General features: G+C 41.7%; 1 protein-coding gene across 9 annotated transcripts in view; it reads right to left on the bottom strand.

The window, feature by feature from the left end:
• SEMA5B (semaphorin 5B) overlaps window positions 1-26,456 on the bottom strand; it is a 506,649-nt gene that overhangs the window by 215,193 nt on the left and 265,000 nt on the right. For all 9 annotated transcript variants that reach the window (XM_072985220.2, XM_072985226.2, XM_072985227.2 and 6 more), the window contains one exon: window positions 2,379-2,579. In XM_072985220.2, coding sequence (XP_072841321.2) covers window positions 2,379-2,529 — 151 coding nt within the window. In that variant the 5' untranslated portion in view covers window positions 2,530-2,579. The remainder of the gene's footprint in view (window positions 1-2,378; window positions 2,580-26,456) is intronic.

Below are 26,456 nucleotides of genomic sequence, written 5' to 3'. Positions count from 1 at the left end.
TTTCAATCTAAAGAATGCAGGTAGCTGTTATTCAAAACTACACTGAGCATGGGCCCATTATTATAAAAATCCCAAAATTCTCAGGATGCACATAGATGGTCTGCAACAATGCCAGCAATGCTGCACATCTTGTAACTGGGAAGACCTTCTGTCTATTCAACTTGTATTTTAATCACCAATAAATCAATCATGTTGAAAAAAAGCACAATGTTTTCAGCCTGTTTAACTCCATTGGCTTTAGTCGGACAATAAATACAGTGGTGCCTCGACTTAAGAACTTAATTGGTTTTGGAACTCCAGTAGTAACTCGAAATGGTTGTAAGTCGAAGCACCATTTCCCATAGGAATGCACTGAAATGCAATTAATCCGTTTCGGCCGAAGAAAAAAATCACCAAAAAACCCCACAAAACACTGCAAGACACATGATTCATCCATTCCGGCCAAAAGAAAATAGAAAAGAAAAGCGAACAAACCATGCAAGACCCTTCGGAAATGCAAAAAAGCAAAGCAAAAAGCAAACAAACCTTCCGGAAATGGGGGGGAAAAAACCCCCAAAAAACAAACAAACATTGCAAGACCCATCACAGCATAGAAACATAATCCCACCACCCAGCCCAAAACCCACCCAGAATAGTTTTTAAAAAGTAGAAAGCAGCTCCTTACCAGGCAGTCCGAAGCCTCCTCTGAACGCACACTCTCTAACTGCTAGGGTAAGAGCTACAAAGAAGCAGTGTCTTCACCTACAAACGGTTAGGAATTTGAATTCCCCTCCTTTTTTCCCTGCCTTTTTCTGGTTGTGACTCGAAGCTCTAGTCGCAAGTACAGAGGTGCCTCGCATAACGAGCGCACCGTTTAACGATGAATCCGCATAGCGATGCGGATTTTGCGATCGCTAATGCGATCGCATACCGATGTTTTATCGCACTGTGATGGGGGAACAGCTGTTCGGTGGTTCCAAAATGGCCGCCGGAACACCCAAAATGGCCGCCGGAACATCCAAAATGGCTGCCGGAACATGGGAAAACATCGCAGAATGGTGAGTTTTGAGCCCATTTGGATCACACATTTCATTTTGGGACTGGATGGTTTGGTCCATTTTGTTAGAAATTAAATACATCAGCCAGAATCCTATCAGTTATGCCCGCCAGTGTAATACTAGAAACATAAATAAACACACAACATCAAACGCTTGCAGTGATTTCTTAGCTTGCACCAATTTGGTGCCATGATTTCCGCTGATTATGTGACACTGGCATGAAAATGTAACAGAATTCTAACCAATCAAGTTAAATGTGAAAGATGCAAATTCTTCTAAACGCCAGAATTAAGGTATATGCAGTTACATTAAAACATGCCAGAGGAATTACATATCAGTAGATAAAATATAAAACACATCAGCAGCTATATATTAGAAACACTGTCTTAATTCATGCCTGTACACAGACTCTGGGAGCTGGCTCCCCTATTATTATTAACTTCTTGGGCAATTCACATTTTTAAAATGAGATCCAAATGAAGTTCCTACTGTAAACATTTAATATAGTGAGGAGAGAGTTTATACCTCATTTTCCAGTAGGAAACAGCAATGGAGCTTGTGCTGGATGGGGTTACACTCCCCTAGAAAACCCAGGTGAGCAGCTTGAGGGTACTCCAGAATTAGTCTCTAAGGCTGGATGCCCAGGTTTCATTTGCGGACAGGAGTGTCTTTGCAAAATTACAATGAGTGCACCAGCTGCACCTGTTCCTGGAGTGTTGTCAGATCAGGCCACAGTGACACATGCCTCAGTTACATCTCAGCTGGATTATTGTAATGCACTCTACATGGGGCTGCCTCTGGAAAGTGTCAGGAAACTTCAGTGAGTTCAAAATGCAGCCGGACTGTTAACTGGGGCTGGTTACAGGGAACATAAAACTCCCCTGTTACAACAGCTCCACTGGCTGCTAATCCATTTCCTGGCAGAATTCAAAGTGATGGTTCTAATCTATAAAGTCCTAAACTGCCCAGCATCTATGGTACCTTGCACTGTGAAAAATTTTCTGGTGCATTCTGTTTCACAAATATAGCACTACATGTGGCTGAGTGACTTCTCTGCCTGAACACCTACCACTTTATAAAAGACCACAGATGGCAACTTTCCAAAGCAGAAAACCGACTTGGAATTTTAAGGGGAAACTTTAGGGCAGTTTTTGTACTCTTCACAAGGAAGTAGAAAATGAGCAACAGACACCACAGAACAATTCCCTCCTGCACCATACTGGAGAAGTGCGTGATGGAAAAAGTACCAGCACAGTCTCTGCTGAAAGGGCAAGTCCAGATCACCTAAATGGCTTCTTTTGAAACCAGGGCATATGGAATAAATGACAAGTTCTCTCTCACCTTTAAAAGAAATCACTGGGTGCTCTTTTCTTGAACACTGGTGGTCATCTTCAGGGTAGTCAAGAATGTTCTGAGATGCAGAGAGGTGAAAAGTGAAAAAGAAAAGGCTTGGCAATGACAGTCTAACAGCCTTTAATCCTGGAACAACCATGATTGAAGACGGAATTCAATTATCATCCAAGGTAAGCCCTCAGAGGATACCTGAAGAACAAAGAAATAAATTAGGAAACATTAGGACCTCTAGGAAGAAATAACCAGGCGAGGGTCTTTTTTTTAATTAGACACTTCCATGACCAATTCACATCATCAGGAACAATAAAATAATCTTCAAACAAATATTGAACCAACTGGCACTGAAATCATTCAGCATCCCATTAAAGGGCTTCCAGCACAATTGGTTTTTGAGGGGGGGGGGTTGGAGAATGGTGTGTGATGTAGGCAAGATGTTTATTTCACATTAACTGGATTCAGTTTACATTCAGCAATTATTTCTATCAATAATTGCACTACTGGTGGTAAGTGATTCGTCACTCCTCATCACTGCTGCATTCACTGCAATTCAATATTCGTGAAACAGAATGCATCAGGAAAATGTTCATAAGTGATACTGAATGTGGATCACCATAAAGCTGTAACAAATGCAAACCTTTTCTGTCCTCTATTTAAAAGGGTATTGCAACACTTTAACACATTCCACAGAAACGTCTCCACATTACTACTGCTGACACAGGCAGAGGTCTTCGATGTCTGCCAGCTTTAAACCCACCCACCCCCATTTGCAGCTCCTTGGGTCACACAGCTCATGTTTCCTGTGTCCATCCAAGCTACTTTTTCAGAGGACAGGAAGGGACGGTAGTGGGAAGATGCTGGGAAAGCCCAGCCCATGAACTGAATTTTGCTTGAGATTCTTAGAACCTAGCCTTATTAGGAGAGGAAGGTATATTACTGGTGGTATCATTTGCAAAACCAAGTTACGATATGTGCCCTTTAGCTGGTTCTACACAGGAGGGCAGTGCACAGTCAGCAAGGAGACTTAAATAATTTTATAGAGTTTCAAGTGAAGGTTCTTGAAATAGCAACACTGTATGGGTGGCGAAGCTATGCTTGCAGACTTTGGAAAGGTTTTTAATGTGTGTGTATGCTTGCAGAGTTCGGAAAGGTTATATATATACTTCACTGTATTTTAGGAATACATACACACATGCCCCTCCTGAAATACAATCACACACACACACATGCATCATTAAAACATGTTTAAAGGGCACATTTGGAAGTGTACCACCACTTTGCACCCTATACTTTATACAGGGTGCAAAGGAGGTAATCCGACTACTGGGAAAAAATAATCCTAACAAATGCGTATTTACTATGAAGAAAATACTCTGGATCCAGCAGCAAGTTTACATTTCCTGTGTTACAAATTAGATACATGGTCCAACATAACCTTCACTTAAAAATAATTGAGTAGCAGTCAAGTCAATTCTGACTTACAATTACCCTTTCCCAGAACCCTTTCTAGGCAGTGAGTACTCAGAAGTGGTTTCACAGGCTGGCTCTTCTCTTCTCTATTGACCCATCGACTCAAGAGGGCCTCCAAAAATGTTGACTAGCCATTCAACGACTGCTCCCACCTGGTCTACTCTAGTTGGCCCTACCAACTGGATTTAGTCCATTTTTCATACTTCAGAGATTGGAAATGTTACTTTCTAATAACTTGCAGAATCTTCCAATTAACATTCCCACTGGACAAACTGGTTGAAGGCTTCTGGGAGCCGTAGTCGCTTTAACTTTTCCAACATCTACTAAATCTGGAGAAAGTCTCCTAATTGTTTGGGGTCCACAGTATTAATCACTGACTTATCATATGTCTCTTTAAGCCCTAGCCAACAGTAATCACCCTTACTGAAGCAGTGTTAGTACTAGAGATGGGGGTATTTGCATTCATATACGAATTTGAATATCCCTCCACAGGTCCACTCACAATTCCGCTACTGATAAGAGCTCAATGGAGCCTTCCTTTCGCTCTGTTGCTCGTGATAGATTAGCCAGTCCTGGCAGAAGGTAGGATAATGAGCCTCTCTGCCAGGTCGCAGAGTGGCTAATCCATATACAAATACGAATATCCCCATCTCTAGTTAGTACCAATAACAGCAAACGCATTTAGATATGGGGTTCTGCTAGATATCGGTTTAGGACCTCGATATCTAGTGGAACACCTCCTCCCACCGAGATTTACCCGAACCACTCATTCTAGCCAGGAAGGGCAGCTGCGGTGCCTAATGCCGAGGGAGGACCAGAGAGAAAGAACAAGAAACCGGGCCTTCACGGAAGTGGCCCCTCGACTTTGGAACAGTCTGCCCCCACAGATCTGTCTGGCTCCCTCACTGGGTGTTTTTAAGAGCAAACATAAGACCTGGCTCTTTAGGCAGACTTTCTCTCCTGTCATCACTTTAATTTTCTTTACTTTTCCCCATCTTGTGCCACATTACTATTGTTGTTTTTTACTTTATTATATTGTTTTCATTCCATTTTTAATTTTTAGCCGCCCAGAGTAGACTTCAGTCTAGATGGGCGGGGTATAAATCAAACAAACAAACAAACAAACAAACAAACAAACAATTTAGATACAGTAGTTTAACAAAAGGTGCTTGAGAGTCATAATATTTTTGACAGCATATGCTGCATAATTAACTGGATATTTAGCCAGGGTGGTGACAACGTTGTCATAAAACTTAGTTGCAATTCTTTACACTGCCATTACAGTCAATCATTAACATCCTATTTCAGAAGGAAGCAAACTTTATTATTCCAAGTTCTCACTCAGTGACACCAGGAATGGAGGTTGTGTTGGGGGAACTCTGTGCACCCCTTAATAAATGAGAAGGAATACTCGGTGTGAATGTCTTGTGACTCTGTGAGAACTGTCTGTGAGAAATCACCTATACAATTAGGCACCACAAGAAGTCAGTCCAGTAAAGGATCTTTTCTTCCCTTAAAGAATACATTTTATGAACAGCCCCATGCTGGAGGTAGAAGTCACTTCCACTGGAACACTGGAAAATCCTCTTCTCTCCTTCCACTGAAGTCTTATTATTATAGGTAGGCAGGGAGGATGATGACAGGGAGGAACGGCAGCCTCCTGGCTGCTTCTCATGTTGGAGCGCAAAGCTAGGTGTTCCATCAGCTCTGTGTCAGCCTTCTAACTTCAGGTGAAGCAAAATTCAACTGCCAGTCTGGCTAGCTTTTTGGAGATAAAATGAGGGAAAGGAAGGCTTGTCATTTTATCCTTTCCCACATGAAACCAAATACCTTAGACTGAAGATGGCTGGGCCTCACATGGGCTTAAAATAGATAATACTGTAAAATCACAGGCATCAGCTCTACATCAAATCTAACTGGGTTATGTAAGACATTTGACCTTAAGAGAGAGAGAGGGACCTCTTTAAACCCTACCTTGTCACCTACGAAAACTGTTCATCATTTTCTGATATATTTGTATCAAGAATTCGCAGTGATAGTGAGTCTATAAAGATATAACCCAAATCACTTTGCTATTAATGCAACATCCAGTCCTATTTGCCAGGGCTACATTAACACAACCCACTTGCTCGCTGTTTCTCTGCCAATATTACTGTTAATTGTACCAAACAAGTACTGTACTTTTCTCTTTCATTTGGAAGAAATGCTCAGCCCAGGAATACCTTCCAGTGCAGTGGGTGGCTATGAATGTCATGTGGATTCAAGGGCAATAAATAACATAACCCTCAAGCATCCACTTCAGAAGAATCAGAGATGATTCTATAAAAAGTAAGACACTGCTGCTCTTCAGTGCCCCCTGCCTGGCTTCCATTGCCCATGTGCTCATTAATAATACAAAAAAGCTAAATAAGTAATATGTTACTGCCAACTAGAATGTTCTCTTCTGGAAACACTCTCCTAATGAGAAAGGATTCTGTATGCAGAATTAGTTTGTGCTTCCATGATCAAAAAAGTGGAGATGAGAACATCCAAATGACTGGCGAGGCATAACAGTAGTTTCTGAATAAGGCAGTAATTATTTTGGAGAAGCAATCCGGCTCACAAACAAATTCTGTTGTGTTTTACAAAAGCAGGTTATGGGCTACAACAGGACACACACTAGGGATGTCACTTCACTCTTAGCCAGGCTAGCCTGACCACTAAACGGAGAGAACTCACCTCATGAAGATCTGAGTAGTCGTGAAGGGGCAGCAGTTTGTTAGCTACTGAACTTCTTTCTGATTTTACTGCCTGGAATGGGGAGACGTGTTGATGGGATTTTCTACCTCAACTTTGATGTCGTGGGATGTTATTTTCCTTGATGTCACATGCTACCTGGCAGATTCTTCCTTGGAGGAAGAAGGCCAGGGTGGCCTGCCTCAGAAGGAGGGAGCCTGGACAGAAGAAGGGCTCAAGAATCCTAGCTGACACCCCCTCCCCAACGGACAGGAAACTAAGGCAGCACTGGCTATTCCGCTGAGGACTCTATCATGCCAGGTGAACAAAGGAGAGGGCCAAATGTTATAAGCCACAAACCAAAAAGAAGGGCAACAGTTCAAAGAGAGCTGAAGATGAGAGAGCATCTTCCTTCATATGCCAGGGTGTTGTACAGTTCAAGGGAGCAGCGTTTAAAAGAAATGAATGTGCCCACCTTGGCAGATGTAGGCATTCCAACAGAGGAAGCAAATCTGCATTTGCTTTTTACATACCCAACTCTGTTCCATCCATTAAAATAAACAGAGCTGTGTGTACAAAGCACAGTTTGATGTGTACGTAATATGTACACAGCTCTGGACTGTATCAAATCACTTTAGTAGAGTTACAGAGAAATACAGGGGTCTATAAAGAACTAATTGCATTAACAGAAAATTACAAACACTGAAACACTTCAGGCATTACAAAGAAAATACTTTATACACTGAATTAGTAATATGTCTCTATTTTGTTGTGTTTTTTTTGCCATAGCTATCAATAATACTTTAATGAACACGGCTGAACAATCATCAAGGAAGTAAAACAGTGTGAAAAACTCTTTGCTATGATCTGGGAGCAGAGGAAGATTTTCATTTTGGAAAGGAGAGAAAGAAGAAAAGGGGGAAATATGCATTATGGTTGGCTAAATTCATAGTTTTATTAAAATGTTATATTAAATCTAAAAGAAAATAGGCACACTGGGCAGAATCAAATGACCAGGATAGTATTTTTTTTAACACTGACTGAATAAACAGATAGAAATACAAATGTTTTAAGACCTGACAGCTATGCCATGCTGTAATGACTGGTCCAGTGAACTGAACATGGTAGAATCTTTTTTCTGTCTTTTAAAATTCAGATTCCATTGAACAAATACAAAAACCCCTTCACATTGCTCATACCGATCCATCAGTAATCAAGATGCCTTTGAGTTCCTCCTGTCAGACCTTTTCAAAACGTTGTGTTGCAAAACAGAAACAAAAGCAAAGGGAACATTCTCCTTCAAGCCCTGGCAAAGTCTAGGCATTTAGTGCCAGCTCTATTTAGTACTTGAATAGCAGGTACATCTTATAACACAGAACAATACAATACACTTACATTGCAAAGTGTAGCAGACCCATCAGTCATGTTCATAATATTGCATTCTCTACTAGAGCATGAAAGCTTCTCCCCCACCCACTCCTTTAAGCCATTTACTAGGATTGCAAGATTTTTTCTGATGAGATTAAAATCCAGCAGCCTTAAAAGCTCTATTGTGTGAATAAGGTAAGAGTTATTGCACAAGATCTTTAACATATGACTGGTCACTTCCTCAAGCTGCCTGCAAGATTAAGTGAACTCATGACAAAGACTTTATATTAGTGGCACATAGTAAGCATAAAGCATGGCGGTCACAATAAACTCTGATTTTGGACTCTTTCCTGAAAGAAGGAGCAGCAGCAGCACTAAGCCCCTGTTTTCAGCTCTACAATACTCTCTGCAGCAGGAAGCTTATGAAACCGCTATGCAGGACTGGTCCTACCATTCAGCTGTGTGGGCAAGCCACCTTACACAGGTGAATTACATGTCAAAAAAAGACAACAACTGTTAATTGCCAATGTATGACTTTATTCTACTGCTGTGGATAGGAAAGTTTTTAATGGAAGTTTTTGTCTCAGATGATTGACATTTTACATGCTACCTTGAGATCCTCTATTTTTATTTATTCCCATGCAGATCATCATTATTTTCTGGTTTATTTGTTTGTTTTGTTCTTTTTTTAATATCCCACCTCTCCAAAACAGTTGGAATAATTAGTTATAGTAAAGCAAAATTATCAGATAAACAGCTTTTAAAAGATCTGAAACAAAGAATTCTTTTAAAACATAACACAATGTGTTTAAAACATAAGAGCAAATTAATTAGAAATAAAAAGATATAAGCCTAGGTCCAACTATGGAAGATTGATTCTGTCAATGGAACCTATATCTGTGTTGACTCAACATTTTCTTTTTGATTCAATTGAGCCTACCCACTTAGGAGTAACAATGGGATCTAAGACATAGCCATCCCTCTACAAATTAAACATTCTTCAACAACAAACCATCCTACATTCCAAAGCTCTTCCTGAATAAAAATAAGTATTTGCTTATCAGAAAAAGAACATGAAAAAGGGAGTTGCCTCTCCCATTAGTGAGCTTCACTGTGGGAGCAGCCATCAAGAAGATAATTGGTTACAGCAATTAGATACTTGTGGTTGTTGTGGGTTTTTCGGGCTCTTTGGCCATGTTCTGAAGGTTGTTCTTCCTAACGTTTCGCCAGTCTCTGTGGCCGGCATCTTCAGAGGACAGCACTTTGTGCTCTGGTGTAATTGGCCCAAGCCATTAGATCCCGGCCGTGAAAGCTTTCGCGAATATAAATTAGATGCTTCTTAGAAGCTACAGGCCACCATTGCTTTTCACCTTCTATCTTTCCCTCACCTTATTGACAGCAAGATGCTTTTCATCCTGGGTTCAGTCATCAATTGCAATCTCAGTTGCTACCTGCTAGATGTCAATCCTGCTAGATGGAACAACTGATTGGTTCAAAATTGGGAAAGGAGTACGACAAGGCTGTATATTGTCCCCTGGCTTATTTAACTTATATACAAAATACATCATGCGGAAGGCTGGACTGGAGGAATCCCAAGCCGGAATTAAGATTGCCGGAAGAAATATCAACAACCTCCGATATGCAGATGATACCACACTGATGGCAGAAAGTGAGGAGGAATTAAAGAACCTTGTAATGAGGGTGAAAGAGGAGAGTGCAAAAAATGGCCTGAAACTCAACATCAAAAAAACTAAGATCATGGCCACTGGTCCCATCACCTCCTGGGAAATAGAAGGGGAAGATATGGAGGCAGTGACAGATTTTACTTTCTTGGGCTCCATGATCACTGCAGATGGAGACAGCAGCCACGAAATTAAAAGACGCCTGCTTCTTGGGAGGAAAGCGATGAGAAACCTCGACAGCATCTTAAAAAGCAGAGACATCACCTTGGCAACAAAAGTCCGAATAGTCAAAGCTATGGTTTTTCCTGTCGTATGGAAGTGAGAGCTGGACCACAAAGAAAGCAGACCACCGAAAAATTGATGCCTTTGAATTGTGGTGCTGGAGGAGGCTCTTGAGAGTCCCCTGGACTGCAAGGAGAACAAACCTATCCATTTTGAAGGAAATCAACCCTGAGTGCTCACTGGAAGGACAGATCCTGAAGCTGAGGCTCCAGTACTTTGGCCATCTCATGAGAAGAGAAGACTCCTTGGAAAAGACCTTGATGTTAGGAAAGTGTGACGGCAAGAGGAGAAGGGGACGACAGAGGATGAGATGGCTGGACAGTGTCTGCGAAGCAACCAACATGAAATTGACATAACTACGGGAAGCAGTGGAAGATAGGAGGGCCTGGCGTGCTCTGGTCCATGGGGTCATGAAGAGTCGGACACGACTAAACGACTAAACCAACAAACGAAGATGTTAATCCCAACCAACAAACACTAATAAAAAGTCTTATACTACAGATTAAATGCAAGTACTAAAAATCCAGATGTTCTTGGCAAGATGGATTTCACCAGGCACGTTTTTCTTAGATGTAAGTCAGGAAAGAGATTGTTGTTTTAAAGTTACAGCTGAGGCATCTGTGTGAGAACCAATCTACAACAGCCTCAGAACATTTAATGCAGAGGCACTCCAAAGAAGCAATAATTGAATTATTAATTCCATTAGTAATACTACACCCACTTTTATATTAGCCTTAAGTTATATAAGGGTAATGCTATGACGAACAAACATTCATCAGGTTACCTCACTAAAATGTCACATTTATTATGCACAAGGCCAGATTTATTTCCCATTCCAGAGTTCTATAAAAATCCACGTAGTTCCACTAAGCTATTTTTCTAAACTACTACATTATAATTAATCAGGACAGAGCAATGTTGACCATTTTTATTAAACAGAGCTGCCCTGTCAAGGGGGAGGCCACCTTCTGAGTCTTCCGGTAAGCCAGCTGATTGGAACCAAGAAAATCTTCTCAGAGACACTGTCCACATTCTTTGACACAAAGTCTGTATGTAGCATAGCGGGAAATGATCATCTGTTGTTTAGTGAAAGACATGGCCTCCTGAGCCAGGATTCTTCTTGTCTTCAAGGAGAATATTGATAAGCAGCTGTAAAGTGGAGTCTCAACTTACGGTCGGCTCCACTTAGGAACTTTTCGAGATCCGTACTTCTCCGGCCGCAAAGTTTTACTTCGACTTGCGGCCGGAGAATCGACCTACGGACCAGAAGAGGGGGGCGGGAAAAGCGCCAAATTCAAATTTGGCACTTTTACCCGCCTCCCCTTTCCAGTCCGTAGGCTGTGGATCTGCCTCCGGATGCCTCCAAAGCACTATTGGAGGTGGGGGGGACCTCCGAGATGCCTTCCATGGCAGCGGAGAAGCCCTGGAAGGCATCTGGAGATCCCCCACCGCCGCCGCCATTGCTGGGAGCCGCGCCCGGTGATCCCAGTCATGCTCGTACTCCTAGGAGTCCGAGCATGGCTGGGATTGGCCGGTACGGCTCAGCTCCCAGCAGCAGTGCCGGCGGGGGACCTCTGGATGCCTTCCAGGGCTTCTCCACTGCCCTGGAAGGCATCCAGAGGTCCCCCACCGCCGCCGCTGCTGCTGCTACTGGGAGACCCTTTGGAGCTCTCAGAGGGCTTCCTCCAATGTTGGGGGGAAAGCCCTTTGAGACCTGCAAAGGCAAAAAGGCAGGGAGAAAGGGTGGGAAGTTCGAACTTCCAGCCCTTTCTCCCTGCCTTTCTACACATCTTCTGTGCTGAGGGTTTCCTTTGTTCTGGATCTTTTAGTAGACTGTTTTTTTGTGTTTCTTTGGCATCGAGGAGGCTGACTTTGGTGCCAGTGAGACTCCATATGGTGTCAGTGGCACAGAATACATTTTCTAGATAGATAGTATATCCTCAGTTTTGACAGACTGTGCTTCAGCTTCATGTATCTGATGGTCATCTTGGGTGCCTGATTTGGGTGAATGAGTCAATTCCATGATTGTTTATCTAAGTACTGACTTACAAATGGACATAGATGGAATGGTGGAAAGTTGCTGAGACAGGGAATTCACGGCCTGTAGAGATCTTTCTCAAAGATGGAACTTGAGTCTGGCCTTTGGGGGGGGGGGAATAGGAGCTTCTGTAAATTTTCGGCAGGTCTGCATTTGGTGTCCCTCACCCAGGCAATACAGACACTTAAAATGGCACCAATGAGAGGAATATTATTTGCACATAGGACACACTTCTTGAAGGGGCCCACTGGGGCAATAAAAAGTGGGAAGGTGTCAGAGGGGATAAACAGTGAGGGGACAACAGGCAATAATTTTTTTAGGAGAAACTTGCAGGAAAAAAATATATGGATGGGTGAAATGATGAGAAATTGAAGAAAGAAAAGCAAATAGTAAGTATTCAGCTCGAAGGACGTCTGACAAGGCTCTAGAGAGATATCTGACAAAGTTCTCTTTGCAGTGGCTGTAAAGAACTGAGGAGTAATTATTAGGTTCAGGGAGATGGAGGAAGGCCTGGCCAAATGGTATTTTTTTCTCTGAGGTCTAGAATGTTCCAACAAGGTTTTGCGCAGACACCAAAAAACCCAGATGTGTGATTCACAGACAGCACAATGAAGAACAACACAAACCTAAATACAAGTTATGTATCATGGTTATGTAACATTCTTGTCTTCTTCAAACTGGAAGAAAGCACTAAGGCTCTAGCAAGTATCCACTAGCACAGACCAGGTAATTTGAACATTTTTTTTCTTTTTTTCTTTTAATGAACTGCCAACATCTTTTCCTCCTGATGGCCTTGAACTCATTGGACAGATCACAGAAAGACAGGAGCAGCTGCCTTCTGTCTTACTGAGTACTGTATATTGTTCCTTATAGTCTGTTCTATGTAAGCAAAAGCATTGGAGGCTTGAAGAAAACAAGTACAACCATGTCTGGAAAATTCCTGAGGAGGACATAACCCTCAGACTTCTCACCACCTGTCAGATATGTTTAAGTTGTTGCCTCCTAGTGGCCCAAAAGTAAAGTGTTTTTGTTTTTAAAGAAAAGATGGGAACTGAGCATCCTCTAGCACTGTATTTTCCCAAGATGAATTCCAGATTGAGAATGTTATGGTGGAAGACCAAGAAATTAAAACAGAGAGAGACTAAGAAGTAAAACCAGCTGCTGTTTTATCTGTACTTTGGGAAATGTACTCTCTCTTTTTAACTACAGCTTCCTAGTTGCTTTGTAGTTATAAAACATAATTTAAAAAAACTTCCTAAGCTCTGGTTTTACCTTACTGATGCAGCCTACACATGTTCTATCATCCTCAACTGGCCACGGTCCTGCATCAAGCACAGAAAAAGTCTGCAGTCTTTGCTCACTGGCAAAGCAGGAGATGTAATGAATCTGCCAGGTACGAACTGCTTCCCCTTTATAGATGCTATGGGAATGCCTTTCAACTGACACAGAATTCAAGAACAGTTGAATTCACATTTCTCTCTGTTGTAGCTGCTTCCTATATAGAGACAACCCATACTTAAAACACATTCATTCAATATACACTAGACTTTGGGGCAGGGTGCTGTTGTAGTTAATTAGTTGCAGAAATGGAAGATGGTAAGTGACTGTAGTTTAATTATTTGAACCACAGATGTACACTGCTAAATTTGCTATAAAACTATGCACTGATTTTCAGTTAAACAGCATGATTTCCTTTTCTGCTGCCTTAAAACTCCCAATGGGCTTTTTTTTTTTTTTTTTTTTTTTTGGCCATTCTGAGGATTTGAAAATATTTCCCAATATAACCTTCTGAGACAAGCTTGCTGATTTAGTTTTACAGAACAGGGAGAACCACAGACTGGTGGAGGCAGAAGGGAGCAGGGAGGGAATTGGGGAAGAATTAGCAACCAGATAAAGAAGTCTGAATTTTGAAAATCCGCCTCCCAAAAAATCCTTCTCTGGTTTAATTTTCAAACTCTCCTTGGCTCTTGAGTAATTAAAACTCTTACTATAAAACCTCAGTGATGTTCTTTCAACCCTGCACTGTAAATCAACGGGGCTAAAGATGCACTGGGCGGTTGCTATTGTAAAACATTTTATGAAGTATTGAACACAATGAAGTTAGAAGCACTAGCAAACAGATCCCAACTCACCTAGCCCCCCCCCCCAACAGCTCAGAACTGGATCATGCAGCAACAGGCTCTCTTATCTATTTATACTTCAAAAAAGACAGAAGGGAGTACTGGATGCAGGGTGTGTGGGGAAAAGAGTGTAAGAGTATTGACCATAATTCCGCACACAATGGCTGAAATCTAAAAGTGTGTCACAACCAAAGTAGGCTCATTGACTCAGTGGGGATTTGGTGAGTCAGCACCTATATGAGCTTCATTGATTCAATGAGCCTCCTCTAGTTGTAACTTGTTACTAGATTTCAGCCAGTATTTCCAAACATGTATATTTCTGATGGCTACAGCTGTAACTTTGGTGAGCAAATCTGACCAAAAACTGTGGATCTCTGATTCCTTGCAGTTGAGAATCTAAATGCATGATATTAAACCTATACTGTATTTTAATACAGTCTAAGAATGTTTGTCACATATGTGAAGCAACTCTTTAAAAATTTAAGAACTTAAGGCAAAAACTTCGGACTACAATCCACAACAGTCTTGATGAAGCTTCATGAGCCCCACTTCTGGATAGTGGTAATGTTTCCATCAGTTTCTTAGACCAACAGAATTGCTCAACATTTCAAATCCCTATAATACAGTACAATGTTTCTTGGTCTGCTTCAGCTTGTGGCATGTTAACTACCATGTCTTGCCACCTCTCTGGCTAGACTGAAAAACACAGAGAAGGAGGAGGAGGATCCTGTTCCTGGCTGTAGTTGCAATCGTTCTCCCAAAATGGCCATCGAGAATAATGCCCCATTCATGGAGACTGTAGCATTGTTTAGAAGAACATAAGTTTCTACAAAAGTCCCAACTCTCTCTCTTCTAGATCTTTCAAGATTATCTAGGAGAAAGGTGGCAAGAGGCCCAGACATGGAAGCACAGTGTTGTTATAAGTAGCACAACAGAAACGTTTGGGGAGGAAGCATGTCCTGGACCTATTAACATACCAAGAAGTGGCGGGAGGACATGATGTCCAACAGAGTTGCTCCCCTAGAGCCTAGACTTTGCTGAAGTAATTTTTCCTACTGTGCCCTCTGTTGGTCAACTCCACTGTCAACCTAACGTTCCTTTTTCTTAACCCACAGGACTGCTCCTGGACAGGCAGACGTTGACTTTCACAGCAGGTGTAGTGATCAGGGTGTTGACTCAGGAGGCCTGCGTTTGAATCTCCATTTGGCCTTGGGGATTACTGGTTTTCTTGGGCCAGCCACCCACTCTCAGCCTCCCCCACTTCACAGGGTTGTTGCAAGGAGGAAGTAGGGAGAAAGACAGGCATGTATGCTCCCTTGTGTTCACTGGATGAAATGCTATAAATAAAGAAATAAATCCAATAAATACCAGGAATGGGGGGGGGGGGGGGGCTGACAGAAATCTGCACACTAAAACTTGCCAAGAAAAGCTTCAAAATCGCTACCACAATGAAGACCCATCCATGTATGTGCAAACAAAAAATTGCAGGCTTAATGTTTTAAATTCTTCATGTCATTTACAAGGGCTAAAGCATGAATGGCATTGAAGCAAACACTCCACAAGCAGGCTTTCAAAGCAGGAGTTTGGATAATGTTACAGGAGCCTCTTGATTTCTCAGCACCACTTTTTGCAAACAAGCTCCTAGCCACAAGGCGTCCAAAAAGCCCATAAATGTATCAGTTTTGGAACAAAACAAACAGATTTTCTTCCCCTCCCACTGTGGTGCCCAGCGCTCCAACTTTATTGTACGCATCCTTCAGCAGCAGGCAGCTGCTGCGCTACATTAACTCTCCCCATTGACAAGCCAATGGGGCTGCTTTCCATTGCACCAGCTACCACGATGGAGGTAATTTTAGAGGGAAGCAGGTCTCTTGGAAAAGTACCTTCCAGCACAATGTCAGCACAGACAAATAAACGGCCAGTAAATATGCAAATGAAAATCGCTTGTATCTTCCAAAAGCACAAAGAATTTTCGGGAGCTGAAACAGAAACAAAATCTCACACTGCTGCAAAGATTGTGTATAAGTAAATAATACACAACTCGTATCATTGACAGAGATTCAGGTACACAACACCTTATAATCCAACCCATGAGTCACAACACTGTCAAGAAACTAATCACAATAACTGACAATTTGCATAAGACAGGGTGGGGCACATGCTTTCCCACCGCCTTAAGCAGGAAGCAAAACGACCCTCCCGTGCATAGCAGTGGCCCAGACACAGGACAATGATGACAAAAATGGTGGTAGACCCCCCCTCCCCATCTGCCCACTTGGATGAGGAAGAAGGAAGATGTTGTTGCAGCTCTGTTGAGCCAGCAGTTTCCTCAGGGCATCTCTGAGGACGCTCAGAGACAAGCTCTGAGGCGAAAGCAGGTAGAACAACTGTCTGTAGTGGAATTAGTTACTCCTCCCGGCAGTGGCTCTCCAAAGGGGCAACACATGTGTCCGGGAGGACAGCAGCAGATTTGCCACTGCCATCCACGGCCACCTGCTGTGACCCTCTCATGGCAGTTAATGGGAAGGCGGGCCCTGACAAAAAGAGGTTGACAGTGTTTTTATTTTCTGATTTTATATTGGAAGCTGCCTAGAGTGGACCGTTGGTCCAGATAAGCGGGATAAAAAAATCAAATAAATAAATAAATGATGCACAAATATAAAACAAAAATTCCCTGTGAAATCCTCACACACCTGAAAGAGACAAGATCACTCAGTTAGGACCATTTTTTTTAAAAAAAAATCTCAGACTGAGGGATCCATCCCAAAACCTGTCTCAGATCTTAGTGACAAAGGGGTCAAGGGCAGTGATTCTGATTTTAAGCTCTCCATGGATAAACCTGAATTTTATTTTCAATTGTACATTGGCACAGCTGAGCTACATGTACAGTACCCTGAAATGTATCTATGAGGCTCAGTGTAAAGATTTAAAACCTAGGCTATTTGATTTGAAGATAAGAGCTTACAGCCCTCATGGCCAAACATCTGTTTTAAAAATATAATATGTGCTCATGTCTTAGAAACCAGAAGGCAAATTTTAGAAGCTGTGGGTGGGGAGATCATGGATATTAAATATTTCATTATCTTTTGAGGGCGTTAGTTAATTGGGGGTTGTTATACATCAAAGATACAGTTACAATATTGAAAGAATTATAGAAGTTGTACAACATGCCCATCAGATGTGTTCACTTTATACCACATTACCAGAATTTGGGATTAACAGGATCATTTTATTTTCGATATTTTTCCCTGAAGTCAAACAAAACATACCACCTGGCCATATCCTTCAGGAACAAGAGGCTTTCTGTGTAACATTCTATTCCTTAAGAAGTTACCTATCAAAACTTGTCTGAGGTACTGATTTCCCAACAATTCCACGTGGCTCTTTGAAGTTACAGGTTCATATGGCACTTTCAAAAGGGCAGCAAATAGGATATGGCTCCCACATCCCTTATACATAGCTACATTTCTTTCTGTCAGGAGCCATGTGTTGTGGCTTCTACATCCCCACTTGTGTCAAAAAAACAAGTGAACAATCTGGGTGTAACTACTCCCTAAGATAAGCACAATGTGCTTGTGCATGCTGCCCAGTGACTCCCACCTGAATACTCATATTAACAGGTGCAAGTTTAGAGCTAACTCCCATATCGCATGTGTGGCCTTTACACAATAGGGTTTCCCTCCCCTCCCCAAGTAACCCATTAATATCCTTGAATTAGGCCTCAAGACTTGCTTAGCACTATTTTTCAGCAGAAATAATCTTTTAGTTCTAGAACTCAGAAGGTTAGCCACCTAATCTCATCAGCCTATTTAAGTCCCACTTTTGGCTCTCTGGATCTTCATACGTGTGTCCTCTTGCTTTGAGATCTTGCTTAGATCTCCCCTAGCCTTCTGCATAGCAGTACCTGGACTGACAATACTTCAACCTCAAGAAGGCTAGGAGAAGGCAACGTCTGCACCTCAGAACTGATTTCAGGAGGGTCTTTCCCCCCCCCATAGGCCAGTTTCACACTTTCTTCTCCTTTACACACTGCAGACAGGAAAACAAATTTGTATCTTCCTTGATCCAAGGATCCTCTTTTGAGTGTTTTGCCTTCTCGCAGTAGCTGCTAAACCCAAACTCCAGATGTGCCTAGCTCCAGCTGTTGTCAGTTCCTGGAAGTAAAACCCAGTCTACTAGAGCAGTGGTCCCCAACCTTGGGCCTCCAGATGTTCTTGGACTCCAACTCCCAGAAGCTTTCACCATCACCTCTGCTGGTCAGGATTTCTGGGAGTTGGAAGTCCAAGAACATCTGGAGGTCCAAGGTTGGTGATCACTGTACAGTACTAGAGTATTTATAACCTTTGTGAGGACCTTCTCATCCTTTGCTTCCCCAGCAAGGTTCCTTCTCCGAGTTAACCTTTTCCCATATTCAAGCTACTTCATTTTATTCACCTACCTTTTGTATTCATGTACTGTTTGAGGCCAATAAATCTCTGTCGTAATAGTTGGCACTCCCTAGTGCAGTCACCGTGTATATTTTGATTCTTGTGTATTTGAAAATTAAACAAATAGAATAGATCCCTGACAAGTGGATCCTTACATATTTGGAAGATGTATGAGTTCAGACCAACCATTTGAGAGCATGTCTGGTAAAAAAACCAGCAGCGCCTATTCTTTTGGTGGGAGAACATGATTGGATGTAATGCTAAGCAAACAAGAACTCATTAGTTCTTTACCTGCTGCTCCCCAAAAAGTGATGGATTATGCAAGCCAGTTTCGAACTCTGGCTTCAGAGTCTGGCTTCTTAGGAAAGGAAAAAACCAGGAAGCCTAGTGTGGATCTTAATGCTATGATTTTTTTTCATGTCTCCAGTTCCTGGCTACTGAAGCCACTCTTATTGGTGACAGAAGCCAAATGGAAGCAATGGGACACCATGACCTAACACACTTGCTCATCATAATAAGCCAAGATTCTCCAGAATTCTGGTTTATTCTTCCACCCTGTCCTGGTGGTTATTACACACCTTTGGTGGAACATAACTCAGTGATTCCTTCTGGTGTACAGAGCTATTATGTGGCAATGCTATTATGTGTGTAATTACGGTATGTACTAGAAATGTGCCATTCAAATTTTTTGACCTCCATTTCCTGGAATTCTCCAAAAATTCCTGGGGGCTGGGATTTCCAGCCCACAGACCCACACCCCACACTCTTACAATTCACTCAACTGATGCAGGGCGTAGGCCTCCGAGGCTATACAGCACTCTAAAACTTCATTTCTTGCTGCAATTCTTCCTGGGAGGAAGCTGCCACAATGCTTCCTGGAATCATAATTCTTTAGGAGACACCTCTATATTGCTTAAAGCAACCATTCTCAATGAGAGCCGTGCGGTCTCCTGGGGGGCCCTGGCACATTTGAAAGGGTGCACAAAAACAATTCTTCACACACCACCTTCCAAGATTCATTATGCTACTTATGCAATCCTATTCGGCCTATATTTCTTTCCTATTGTGTTTGTTTTGTTTTGTTTTGTTTTTATACTTCACCACCTAGTGACCTTGCCAATATTCTGAGTAGCTCCCAGCAATAAAATAAACATACGAAGAAAAGCCAAATCCCACCCAAACCAAAGATATAAAATAAGATATATCTTTACAACAAAGCAACAGCTCTAAAAATCAAGATGGCACCAAGAAACAAGGCTGCAGGTTATAATCATCAAAATCAAACTAAATGACCAATAATTATAAAGGGAGGATTATGGCAAAAAAAGTTAAGAATGATTGGCTTAAAAAGCAATATGTTTATCAATCCCAGAAAGTATCGCAGCAACTTCATCCCAAAGGACTCACTAGATAACTTCTTCAATGAAGGTTGGGCAGCATTCTCCATTACATCCAATGCTAATGTTGACAAACCACTCATCTTAAAAATGGATGCGGACACCAGAAATGCAATATGTGCAGCATGGGCGATAACAGAAAGAAAGAGCAAGTCAAGCTAACAGACACAAGTGCAGTTTGCTGCTACAGTGAACACTGAAGTTTCAATTCAGAAAGTGTCATAACTCCAGTTCTTTCTGAAAATTCTTATTACCACATTCAAGTAAGCACCCACAGGGAATTATTCCTTTTAAGTAGCAATATGCAATCAGGAATCCAGCAATTTGCATTCATTGGACTTTTTATGCCACTCAGTACATCATGGCTAAATTATATACGGTAGCTTTTCTGAAGGATGCGTTCTCTAGCTCTTTAAATGACTCCAAAGTGGCAAGTGGGTAAATGCCAGCTCTCTTACGACCTTTTCACACATATGTGTACAGCTCTTTCTTCTTTCATACATTGATTACTCAACATGCTGTCATACATTGATTACTCAACATGCTGGACTAATACTCAAAAATACCCACTGGTCCCATGCATAAGCAAATGGGCTAAATATCAGACTCTACAATCATCTTGGACAAGGAATGATGAGTGTGCTTGCATATTCTCCAGCCACACAAACTGCACAAAGTAGTACTTCACAGCATCACAATGATTCACATGTTACTTTATCCACCTGCACAGTCACTGTACATAAACAAACTTTAGAACACACCCTTGTGCCTATGATCTGTGCATGAATCAGCTCTACTAAAAACACTGGGTTAAATCCAATTGTCAGTCCAACCAGAGATCACCTGAATCAACTGGATTTACATAGGTATTCATTCATTAATCTATTTATTTGTATCCTGCTCCCCCCACTAATTGTTGGGAAGTTGTTGTTGTTATTGTTGTTTGTTGTTTGTTTGTTTGTTTGTTGTTGTTGTTGTTGTTGTTGTTGTTATAACTTGGCAAATCCTGTTTGTTCATTAGGTCAACCCTAGTTGGGACCCAAGTATTAGACTGGGTTTTATCCCATTAAATTTAAAGTGGTGTAAGCTGGGACAGGAAGCAACAGTTAGAACTGGATATGGAACAACTGATTGGTTCAAAATTGGGAAAGGAGTACGACAAGTCTGTATATTGTCCCCCGGCTTATTTAACTTATATGCAGAATACATCATGCTAAAGGCCGGACTGGAGGAATCCCAAATCGGAATTAAGATTGCCGGAAGAAATATCAACAACCTCAGATGTGCAGGTGATACCACTCTGATGGCAGAAAGTGAGGAGGAATTAAAGAACCTCTTAATGACGGTGAAAGAGGAGAGCGCAAAAAATGGTCTGAAGCTCAACATCAAAAAAACTGAGATCATGGCCACTGGTCCCATCACCTCCTGGGAAATTGAAGGGGAAGATATGGAGGCAGTGACAGATTTTACCTTCTTGGGCTCCATGATCACTGCAGATGGTGACAGCAGCCACGAAAATAAAAGTCGCCTGCTTCTTGGGAGGAAAGCGATGACAAATCTAGACAGCATCTTAAGAATCAGAGACATCACCTTGCCAACAAAGGTCTGCATAGTCAAAGTTATGCTTTTTCCAGTAGCAATGTATGGAAGTGAAAGCTGGACCATCAAGAAGACTGATCACCAAAGAATTGATGCTTTTGAATTGTGGAGCTGGAAGAGGCTCTTGAGAGTCCCCTGGACTGCAAGGAGAACAAACCTATTCATTCGGAAGTAAATCAACCCTGAGTGCTCACTGGAAGGACAGATCCTCAAGTTGAGGCTCCAATACTTTGGCCATCTCATAAGAAGAGAAGACTCCCTGGAAAAGACCCTGATATTGGGAAAATGTGAAGGCAAGAGGAGAAGGGGACGAGAGAGGACCAGATGGTTAGACAGTGTCATGGAAGCTCTACCAACATATATTTGACCCAACTCCAGGAGGAAGTGGAAGACAGGAGGGCCTGGTGTGCTCTGGTCCTTGGGGTCACGAAGAGTCGGACACGACTTAATGACTAAACAACAACAAAGCTCATATTCAAACGATATCTTGTCTGCTCAGCAATAAAGGTAAAGATTCCCCTTGACAATTTTTGTCCAGTCGTGTTCGACTCTAGGGGACGGTGCTCATCCCCGTTTCCAAGCCATAGAGCCAGCGTTTGTCCAAAGACAATCTTCCGTGGCCACATGGTCAGTGCGACTTAGACACAGAACGCTGTTACCTTCCCACCGAGGTGGTCCCTATTGATCTACTTGCATTTGCATGCTTTCGAACCGCTAGGTTGGCGGGAGCTGGGACAAGCAACGGAAGCTCACTCCGTCATGTGGATTCGATCTTACGACTGCTGGTCTTCTGACCCTGCAGCACAGGCTTCTGCGGTTTAGCCCACAGCGCCATCACGTCCCTTGCTCAGCAATAACTTGTTCACAAATGCAAATCACCTCTTGTGCATACAAAAATCAAGCAGTAAAGGCACATCAGTGAACATTCCTGCAGAAACCCTGCTAGAAAGTCAAGTGTACACATAACTACATCAGATTGCCTTCTTGTGTCACAGTGCCCATTATACATTGCTGGTTGCATCTCACTGGCCAAAACCCTATTGCTCAGCCTAGTAAATCACACTAGACTACAACCATTTAATCAATAAGGATTTCGTGAGTCAACTCCTTTGTAAGTGCCATTCATTCAAAACGGCCTAATCTAACCTTGACTTACTATGCTACAGTAAGCAGCAACTAGAGTAGGACAATTTGAATCAATGGAATTGAATCACCAAATCCTCACTGAGTCAACTTTAGTGTGATTTCCTAAGCAACAGGAATTTGGCCACCATTAGCATGAATATATTTTCCATCCTCAGGCATGGGGACATCATCTACCCATCTCAAATCTCTTCCAATTGCACATGGAACCAATTTGGTTTAGAAGATATAAGCTATTCAATGACTTAGCATACAGAGGAGCCTCAGAGGATTTGCTCTTATTACAGCTTTTATGCAAATTCTGTCCTCCAAATCTCTTTTGAATCAATTATTACTAGATTAATTTATACAAGTCCACCTGGGGTGCCTGTATATCATGAGCCTCATGTTAAAAAGTACAAAAAGGATGATCACATATTCAGGAAATGACTGGAACAGGTTTCTGCTTTTTGGAAATCTGACCTTTTTGCTTAATGTCTCTAGGAAAATAAGCTCCCCCAAGAAACCCAGCAGAGAGGGGTCAGAACTTAGAGCATGTGGGCTTTCAATCACTCTCTGAAAATTAAATGAATTATTAATGTTTTTTTAAATGTTCCAGTGCTTCAAACCAGACACATATTCTGTAATTTCTGCAGTCTTACGGGCCACTGCCCAGTGTCATACAACTGTTTAGCAGGTCAAAGGAAATCATCCCGCAGTGATAAGGGCTTTACAATTATCAGCCAAAGCAGTATTATACACACACATATACAGTATATTAGAAATGTGAAGAACTATCACTCAAGTTCTTATTCTCAGTGAGACAGGGCCAACTCAGTATGTCAAAACAGACTGTGAAGTACTTGTTAACTCTTGCAAGAGAAAAAGACAATAGCTAAAGTCCAGTAGTTAGATGTCACTAGAGCAGGATGTTAACTCAATGGAACTTATGGAGGAGTTGACTCTCCAAATCCCCACTGTTTCAACGGGCCTACTCTAGTTGTGGTTTTGTTGCTAGATTTCAGTCACTGAATGCTTTTTTTCCCATTGAGGTTTCCACATTTTGTACAAAATGTCTTTGTACAAAACTGATGTCTTTTCCTTTTGTGAAAACTAAGCATAAAGACACAGCAAACACAGGAGGACCGACCCATTGAGCTCAGAGCCCATCTAATGCTTCTACTGTACTTTTATGCAACAAGACAACAGTTATCTTCATTTGTCCCAAAAATACTCTCATGATTTCCACAGGAATTATTCTTACACATGTAAAATGCTCATTAAAACCTTCTTGCAGCTGAGAGGACAAGCTGACATTTCTTGACAGGCAACAATTTGCATCCTTTATACGTACAGGCATATACAAACACCTAGAATGTATACATTAATGTGTGACATTTCATTTCATTAGTCACAATTTGGAAACATTTTGGTAGAGCTATTGGGAGTCCAAATTGCTTCAAGGGAAGCATCCAGGCTTCCACAGTTGCAAGTTAGCCATTCCTGCTTTAGAATATTAAAGCCATTGGTAGGCTGTTAATATTATTAACCAACCTTATTATTTCAAATACTCTGAAAGCATAGCGAAGTAATTTTATTATTCATCGCATTTCAGAACTCACGCAGTGCTTTCAAGAGTCATTTCATACACTATGGCAAGGATGGCATTGCACTACCTGGACAGATCAATCTACGTCTAATGCCTAAAGGTATTGTTCTGTTTAATGTGAAATCAAGATTCCACCATTGCAATTCCCCCTCACCCAATTTCTTCTATTAAAACTTAATTTTTCTACAAATTATTTTCTACATTTAGCAAGAGACAAAGGCAGGTTCCAAACAAAGTAACTGAATTCTTCTCTTTGTTCTTCCTTTATATGATCTGTCAAGTCAACTAGATAACCCCCCGGTCAGGATTAACAAAGACGAAACTATTGGTCTGAGAGTTTAAGGAAGGGGCCAGAGTTTGAGAGTTTGATTCCCCACTGTGCCTCCTGGGAGAAGAGCTGGCCTGTGTGGCCTTGAACAAGTTGCACAAGGATATCCCCAGAAGAAGGGAATAGTAAATCATTTCAGAGTACACTCCATCTAGAAAATCTTGAAAAGGGTCGCCATAAGTCAGAATTAACTTGAAGGTTTGTATTAACAACAACAACAACAACAACAACAACAACAACAACAACAACAACAACAACGAAATGTAGTAGTAGTATCCTTAAAGTTTAGATTTTAAAATTAAATTTTAAATATCGAATTTCTTTGACGATTTAAATAAAAATACTGATTTTTTAAAACTTAAATCAGGATTTAAGTCAATCTGTTTTTGTTTTTTAATCATTGATGTTTTTGTCCACCCTGGTGGCAAATAACATTGGCTAGACTAAGGTCATAGTTTTTATTTCTAAATAATGTAATGCCTTATCAGAATAATTATTTCAGTGATGTAAAGGTAAAGGTTCCCCTTGACATTTTCAGTCCAGTCGTGTCCGACTCTAGGGGGCGGCGCTCATCCTGTTTTCAAGCCATAGAGCCAGCGCCTGTCCGAAGACAGTTTTCCATTGTCACCGTTGCCAGCATGACTAGTGTGTGTTTAGTCGTTTAGTCGTGTCCGACTCTTCGTGACCCCATGGACCAGAGCACGCCAGGCCCTCCTGTCTTCTACTGCCTCCCGGAGTTGTGTCAGGTTCATGTTGGTTGCTTCGCATGACTAGAGAATGCTGTTTTACCTTCCCACCGAGGTGGTACCTATTTATCTACTCGCATTTGCATGCTTTCGAACTGCTAGGTTGGCGAGAAGCTGGGACAAAGTGATGGGAGCTCACTCCGTTGCATGGATTCGATCTTGTGACTGCTGGTATTCTGACCCTAAAGCACAAGCTTCTGCGGTTTAGCCCACAGCACCACCATGTCCCACTGCGCCACCACGTCCCACATGGTAGGTAGAGTTAAAACAAGGTTTTCTATTAAATCTAACAAAGTGCTCTACAAAGACAGTAATTTATGTTTGCAGGAAAAACATTTAAAATATTTCCAAAAAATTTTCTTCAGATTGAAATGCTACATGCCACTGAGACACACCACTTTACTCAGAAAGACACCCAGTTAAACACTGGCCAAGTATGAAATTTTAGTGGACAACAATTAATCAGGGCAAATAAAGTCAATATATGCACATCACATTATGAGAGCTACTGCCATCCATGCGACATTGTATTCAAGTTTTCTAACAGTGCTGACGGTTCTGTCTTATTACATGAACCCCAGTACGGTTCATAAAACCTATAGATTGAACAGAAAGTTAGACAGCCACCTGTCCGATATACTTTGATTTGGATTCTTGCATTTAGCAAGGGACTGGACCTGATGGCCTTACAGGCCTCTTCCAACTCTATTCTATGATTCTCTGAATTTGCTTCAATCCAATTCAACCATTTTTGGGATCTTTGGTTATAGCAAGGTCACACAAGAGGAACTTCACAACAAATTCAAAATATCATTTAAAAACACAGTAGTGGTCAGTTATTACAGAGGCAGGAGGTTTTATGAACTGCAGCACAATAGATCACAGCAGCAGCTGGTATGGAGCAGACAGAAAGTGAGGAGGGGAGAAAAGCATGTGCCCTATATTGGAAATTACTGATTAAAGTGCTTGAATAGGCAAAAGTCTCAGACAGCGCTTGTGTTCATAAAGCCAAGGCTCCTTCCACTATTAATAGATGTGTCATTGTCACCAGATGCAATGTTTTTGTTGTTACATGATTAATTGAAAGTCATACGCAATGACATATTACTGGCAGGGTAAAGCTGTCATGGGAAAGTCATTATTCACCACAATTCCTGCCAGTCTGT

This window comes from Pogona vitticeps, chromosome 1 (genome assembly GCF_051106095.1).
Source record: "Pogona vitticeps strain Pit_001003342236 chromosome 1, PviZW2.1, whole genome shotgun sequence".
Taxonomy (NCBI): domain Eukaryota; kingdom Metazoa; phylum Chordata; class Lepidosauria; order Squamata; family Agamidae; genus Pogona; species Pogona vitticeps.
The sequence above is the reverse complement of the archived record's forward strand: the minus strand, read 5'-3'. Positions and strand labels throughout refer to the sequence as shown.